The sequence below is a fragment of the Belonocnema kinseyi genome, chromosome 8, assembly GCF_010883055.1.
Source record: "Belonocnema kinseyi isolate 2016_QV_RU_SX_M_011 chromosome 8, B_treatae_v1, whole genome shotgun sequence".
Lineage (NCBI taxonomy): Eukaryota > Metazoa > Arthropoda > Insecta > Hymenoptera > Cynipidae > Belonocnema > Belonocnema kinseyi.
Genome location: NC_046664.1, coordinates 66,418,310 through 66,426,153, shown reverse-complemented (window position 1 = coordinate 66,426,153; position 7,844 = coordinate 66,418,310). Strand labels below are relative to the sequence as shown.

Below are 7,844 nucleotides of genomic sequence, written 5' to 3'. Positions count from 1 at the left end.
AAGCATTAAAAAAAAAGAAGAAAATAAGACACGACTTTAAAGGTAGCGAAAAACTTTTTCGAAGGTCGATGAAGGGAAAAAAAGTACAGAGTTTGTGAGCATGAGAAAAAGCAAGTGAGAAATGATTTCCCAGAGGGGAAAAAATTAAGGATGTCCTAGAGACGTATTTGGGACATCTAATAGGCGTCTTTTATAAGATGTTTTTTGGTCATCCTAGGTATGCTCTAGGTTACAAAGTGAGTGTAAGGGTAAATGGGGAACTGAGTAACTGGTTCGGTATTATGCAAAGTAATAGACATTGATGCGTGATGTCCTCATGGCTATTTATTATATTCATGGACAAGAAATTAGATTAATATTTCGCAAAATAGTCCTTTACGAATATTTCAGGATTTAATGAGAGTAGCCACCATATGGAAAGTATTTAAAAAAATCCATTTTACAACAATAGGGACCTTAAAAGGAAGAAGATATCGACGTCCCTGCCTTTTTTCTCTCAGCTATTAGCCTGCGGGTAAGCCTGTATCCTCTTTCTTCTGTAGGTCCTTATTGTTTCGTTCAATTTCGATTCATTTAAACATACTTATTATTGGTACAGAAATTTTCCAAAAATTAATTTCAGTAGTTCCAAATGCATCGAAAATTTTTGGATATATTTATAAACAAATTCGGGAACACAACGAATTTTGTAAGAGAGCATTCATCCCTCGCCTCTCCGTAATGTGACTTCCCAGTCAGATGTTAATGTCGAGGATTGATTCGTGGTTGAACCTTACGAATCTTGGAATTTCTCCTACGTTTCTCACAATGAGATCGAGTTGAGACATCCATTCAGTCACCACTTCTCCTCTCTTGTCTGTGTAGTTCATACCTCATTGTGGAGACTTGACACTAAGTCGCGTACGATTATTGTCTCTTTCGATCTAGCTCTAATTTCGTTATCTGCTTATTCTAGGTACTCCGACAGTTCCCAGTAAGATGTTTTACTTGCAATACCTTCTGTAGTGAGCTTAATGTCGAGGATCGATCCGTAGCTGAACCTTACGAATGTTGGCTTTTCTCCTACGTTTCTCACAATTAGATCGATTTGAGCTACCATTCAGTACCCACTTCTTCTCTCTTGTCTGTGTAGTTCATACCCGATTGTGGAGATTTGGCACTGAAGTCGCCCACGATCATTGTCTCTTTCGATATAGCTCTAATTTCGTTACCTACTTGCTCTAGGCACTCCGACAGTTCCTCAGTATCCCAATTTGGTGAGGCGCAGAAGCTATATAGTGTAAAGCATTTCATAGCAACCCAACATAAGCTTCTGCCGCTTCCCTGAGCGTCTATGACAATATTTTCATCCAATATCTTGATAGCTGTATCTAGTTGATCATATATCCAATCACTTTTACCTTCTAAGGCTTTTATATTGGGCTCAGATAGTACTAGTACTTTGTCTTCTATGTCGTTCACAGTGGCTAGAGCCAAGTCAACGGCAGAGCGACTCTTATTAATATTTATTTATAGAATTCTCATTTCTGCTCGTGTGCAACGCTGGTTTCTCCGTCCTCTTTCCTTCTTCCTTGCGGCCTCCATACCCATTTGTTTGGTGTCCCTCTTTGCCACTGCTCAGACAGAAAGGTTTTTTCTTGCATTCGGCTGCTCTGTGGTCTTCCTTCCTGCATTTCATACCGAGTTTGTCTCTGTCGGGTCCATTGCAATCTGCCCGAACGTGACCATGTCCCCAGCATTTGGTGTCGCTGTTTTCTCTTATTATTTCGGTTACTATAGAGACAGTCCAACCGATTTTTACTCTTCCACTTGTTAGCAGTTTATCCGCATCGGATTCACGCATTATTAGCGTTACATTTTCTTCACTTCTATAGGAAGGTCGTAGGGCTCTAACCTCAAAATCGTCTATTTTGACATCAATTATCTTGGACACTGCTTCTCTTATGGAGTGGACATTTACGAAAGATCGGTACATGCTACCGATTTAAACGGTTTACTTAACTCAACCCTAAAGTCGCAACGCAAACTATCCGCGCGGAGCACCGGGTGAATTCACGATGCAATCGGCAATGAATGGATTGCATCACCTAAAAAACATTCCTTATTGACATTTCTGTTACAGTCGTCACATTACTTCATATTCCCACTTTGCAAGGGAGGGGTTTTATAAAAATAATACAATTTTGGATGGCACAACTTATTCACAGAGCGCGCACACTTGAGTTTATTGGAGCAGGACGTGTTTTTGTTCCGTGACTGTTTCAGCTGACATATAGATATATAGATATAAGGTAAATGCTAGAACTTTTGTTGTATGCCGCGATGGCATGGTCGCGTATTTAGAAGTCGTTCTCGAGGTCACCACCCTCAGTTACAAATGCATTTCAAAATTATTTTAAAGATCGCAACTCGTGTAATAGTGTAGTGTTTAAGACTATTGACTCGCGTGCTTCGGTTTATGCGTTCGAATACCCCCCCCCCCCCCCCCCCCCCACATCGCGTGCGAAATTTTAATTGTATTATAAGCGTTGTAACTTTCAAATGCCGATTAATCTACTGATCGGCAGGTCAGCACCACTTGAGAATCGGTACTAGTAACCATCAATGATAGTCATACTTATTTGCCTATAATTGTAACGCTTACTGAACTGTCCTGTTGTCCATATACGTACTAGGGAGATCGGTAGATTCAACTTGGTTTTCAGTAAAATGTATGGTTCATGTTTTAGCTCCCTCTTGCGTACCTGGAGCTTCTGTACTTTTAGGCATTGCTCGCATTTACTAATGGGATTCTGTTCGGTATCTAAAATTTTTATTTGGCGAAGTAGATCGTCCTTCTCAGCCTGTGATTTGACTTCATCAGATCTTTTCTGTACAAAGACAATTTGCCGTTTTATTTAGTCTCCATGGTGAACTGGATAATATGGCGAAATCGATTGATGAAATGGAAAAACTAATTAGGTATTGAAAAATAAGTATTATTGAGACAGTGTTCTATTAAATGTATGAGCTCGGAAGGGAAGTTTATAACAAAGTTGATAATATAAATTGTATCAGAGATTGGTACTTTCGTAAAGAGAGGTAATGTGTCGAAATTATAATTTAAAATAATACCTATTAATCACATCTCATGCTTATGCTTTCTCGCTATAGGACTAAATCCTCTTATAAGAAATTCTATCATTCACTTCCAAAAACTCATTTGACTTTATCAAAAAGATACAACTGATTCACATTCAACCACAAGAGATCATATGAGTGTCGAAATAGAATCTCTCTTTACGAAAGTACTAATCCCTGATACAATTGATATTATTAAATTTTCTAGAAACTTCCCTTCCAAGTTTATACCTTTGATAGAACACTGTACCATTAATACTTACGCCTCTTTCATCTAAGATCTCGAAAATAAAATCTTCAACCAAGCCAAGCTTGAACCGAAATTTTGGTTCCGTTACGTTGATTGACACTTTTGTCATCTAGAGATATGGACGAGAGGAACTCAATAAGTTTTTCCATTTCATCAATCGATTGCATCCTAATATCCAGTTCACCATGGAAATTGAAAAAAAAACGTAAAATTGCTTTTCTTGGACGTATTAGTTTACAAAAGATCTGATAACACATCAGAACATAAAGTTTACAGAAAACCCACCGGAACAAACTGATACCAACATGCTTCCCCCCACCACCACTTATCTGAAAAACAATCATTCATCAACTCCCTTGTAAACAAAGCTGTCTCCTACCCTATATTTAAGGTGTCACATAGGAAATAGGAAAAATGTTCAAGAAACACAACATCCGCGCCATACTTAAATCGCCTGCGAAAATAGGAAACCTACCAAATAGCCCTAAAGAGAAATAGGCACCCCTCAGTGATCCTGGAGTATATAAAATCCTTTGTTCTTGTATAAAAGTCCATATTGGAAACAATATCTTTCTAATAGAACATAGAGGAACAATCGATAATCTTAAAACACTTTAATAGCATTAATAGGAAGAATGGATATAATGCCAAATGGATTTTACGTTCCGTTCTTCCGGATTTAAAAAAAAGACTAGATTGGCTAATCAGGCTCTACCAGTCCCCACGGAGGGGCGTTCTGGCCAATCGTCGGTAGTTCAGAGAGTATACATAAGAACAACATCACCTGATACCTGAGTTTCAGGTTAGCCCTGAAGGTGTGAACTGCAATGTTCAAGAAACGTCAGTAAAATTAATTGTTTTTTAGAAGATTGCAACCTGAAATATTTCTTTTTATCAGAATCTGTGACTATTTGACGTCAGAAGACATTTACAGGGGAGAAAGGAGTGGTTTAGCGAATATAAACTGTTTTTCTCTAACCTGTCGCGGCTCTTCCGAGACCCTCCAGTAACTGTGGATTACTCGGCCAAACCAAAGGAGGTTGAGGTTTATAGTAGAGAAATCTAGAAAGCCCTGCACCCTCTGTTTTGCTTTTTATTATTCCCACAATCTCTTGTATTTTATTATTCCTAAGTATAATTGTGCATACTGTCTCCACATGTTGAGCTAATGCATTCTCGACAATAGCTTCTGAGCATGTCATGAACACCCCGACCTTCTAGGATGCATACTCGTACTATCCATTTTCCTAACTTATGCGGAAACGACGTGCATCCAAAGGCACAATGTCATTGAAAAATAATTATTTTAACGTTTCTTTTCTAAAAGCCTAAAAGAAATATATAATATAATGATAATTATATTGTATAAACGCTAGCATTAACATACATTAATTGGGCCGTTAATTTCACAAAATAGTAACTTTTCAAGATTTATAGAGGACAAAAATTGTTTCAAAAAATAAAAATTCTTTGAATAATTCCTAACTCTCGGATTTCGAAAAAATTTTGCTTTTGGCATTCATTTACTGCGTTATTAATTATATACTACAATTATATTTATAAGGAAAAACATTGTTTTAACAAATAATTTTTTTAAAAATAACTCTCAAACATCGTTAAAAAATAATTATTCTTAAAATGTTTGGTGTCGTTAAATCGGTTCGAAATCAAATTTGTTAAGTTCATCGAGAAAATTTGCTCATAATAAAAATCCCTATGGTTTTCCTCACAGAATCGAGGGTTTTACAACAAGGACATGTGATTCAACGATTCCGGCATCAGTACCCACAAAAGAAATATCTGAATCCACAAAAGGGATATCCGATACCACAAAACGTACATCCGATTCCACAAAAAGAATATCTGACTAAACAAAAGGGACATCTGATTCCAAAAAAAGGACTTTTGATACTACAAAAGGGACATACAATTCCACAAAAGGCACCTCCGACTCCACACGTGGCACCTCCGACTCCACAAGTGGCACCTCTGATTCCACAAAAGGGACCTCTGATTCCACAAAAAGCACCTCCGATCCCACAAAAGGGACCTCCGCCGATTCCTCAAGCGGCAGCTCCGCCACACAAGGGACCTGGAGTTAAAAAAGTGGACATCAAGGGACATAAATATCGAATTGACCGTAACTAGAAATCCGAAAAGTCTATTTTTTAATCATTTTCATTTTAAATAAAATTAGTCAATTAAATTTGAACATTAAATCATTGACCATATAAGTTTCTGAGTACGATGAAATTAATATACGTCAGTAGTAAGTTTTTTATGGTAAAAAAAAATAAAATCATTGAAATCTCTAATAAATTTTTATATTTTCTTTTAATTCTGTCAACTGTATCAATGTTATTACTATGTTTATCTTCGTGTTATAAAGAATTAAAAATTTCATAATTATATTATCATACTATAATTATCTTGTATTATATATCAAACAATTTTTAATTAATTTTACGAAAGTCCGAGGTGTTGCATAAGAGTTAATTGAGGAATTAAATATTCACTTTTTTAGGGCTAACCTGAAATAGAGGTATCAGGTTATGTTTTTCTCATGTATACTCTCTACGATGTCTGTAATTAGTCAGAGCACACCACCATTTGGACTCGTTGCATCTGATTGGCCGATCGAGTCGAGCAGATTCGACGAGTCTCAACGGATTGCCGCTCCGAGAATCATAGAGCTCGTAGACGATATACATGAGAACAACATAACATTGTACCTTAGGTTCTGGTTAGCCCTGAAGAAGTTATCTGCAATGTCCAACAGACGTCAGCGAAAAATTAGTGTTATTGTTCATAACTGGGACCCGAATTAAATATTATTTTAAATTCTTTAAGGATTTATAAGATTTTATAATATTAAAAATGTCTCTAAGGGATCTCAGTTAATTTGCAAGATTTACAAATATTTCAAAAGATTTTAAAGAGATTTTCTAAGATTTCCGAGAGTGTTACCTTACCGACAGTAGACAACCCTCCAAACCATGAAGGCAGAAAATGAAGGCAGATTTGTTCCGCCTTCATGGTTTGGAGGGTTGTCTACTATCGGCAAGGTAACATTCGCTGATGATATAACCGATTAATTAAAAATAATTACTTGTACCATGAACACCTAACTAAAAATAAGCGTATTTTCTTGAATTAAGAGTTCTTATTCTGATCCCTCTAATAACTTAATTGGAAAAGCACCTGACCGGAAATAAGAAGTTTTGTGGTTCGATTTCCAATAGAGTGAAGAAGGAGTAGGATCTTTTTTTCAAGAAATCATTTAAACTTTTAAATTGTTAAAATTCGGATTCTACGTTAAAATTTGCATTTGAAACTCATGGAGTGATCGCAAGACTTTTTCTTGCAGCGTTAAAAACTTTAAAAAATAAAATACCTGTCATTTACATGGGCTGAGGGCGGCTTCAAGTGCACCTTCTTTTAGTAGCAGCTAATAAGCGTTCCGTCGGTAACTTTAAGAATATTGTCTGGATGCTAGTGGCGCGCAGTGGAAACCTTAAACAACAACTCTGCGATGCATGTGAGAGAATTTCATTTTTAAATTTGGCGCGCAACATACTGCTTGAGCTATTATGGATGCACTTGAAGTCACATTCAGCAGAAGTGAATTACAGTTAAAAAAATTTTTTACACTGCAAAAAAAGTATTGCGATTACTCCTTGAGTTTCTAATGAAAATTTTAACGTAGAATCCGAATTTCAAAAATTTAAAAGTTGATCCTGCTGTTTTTTTTTAGTTTTTTAAGAAGGTACCAAAGAGAGACTCAGTGGGGTCTTTAAGGGTACTTTGTAGAGGCTCCTTTGAGTTCCTTCAGTCCGCCAGGGTGTTTTAATCAATTTCCTTGGTTCTCAAAGTATTTCATAGGGCTACAAATATTTTAAGATATTTAACGAATAACATCAGATTGCATGTAATTTCACGGGGTTTTCAACGGATTTGATAATTTAATGGATTTCGAGGAACTTATTTACAAGAATAATCGATTTTAGAGGATTTCAAAAAATTATAAAGATTATAAAACATTTTGAAGATAGAGAGATAGATTTGAAGCATTTAAGGATATTTACAAGAATTCTAATGAATTACAGGAAAATAAAAAAATTTCGAAGAAATTTTAGGGAGTCTACTGATTTTAAGTAATTCAAAAGATTGTATGCTGTTTTAAAGAATTTCGAAGGATTACAGAAAATTACAGAGTATTTTTAAAGGATATTACAGGATTTAATAAGATTTCCAAAGATTTCAATATTTGAAGGGATCTTAAATGCTCTCAACGTATTTTAATACATTTTCTAGGATTTCAGAAAACATGATATTTCATAGAATTTCACGAATTTGATTGGATTTGAAGGTGTACGAGGGTGGATTGATAAGTTTCAGGCCTGACCAAGAGATGGCGCCACTAGGCCTACCTTGAGGTGGCGTTCTATAGTACCATCCTTAGATAGCTTGTAGC

At 36.1% G+C, this 7,844-nt stretch overlaps 1 protein-coding gene across 1 annotated transcript in view; it reads left to right on the top strand.

Moving 5' to 3' along the window:
- The window catches only part of LOC117179032 (titin-like), a 10,857-nt gene that overhangs the window by 1,084 nt on the left and 1,929 nt on the right, over positions 1 to 7,844 (top strand). The window contains exon 2 of the mRNA XM_033370655.1: positions 5,103 to 5,510. Within this exon, the coding sequence (XP_033226546.1) occupies positions 5,103 to 5,510 (408 nt within the window). The remainder of the gene's footprint in view (positions 1 to 5,102; positions 5,511 to 7,844) is intronic.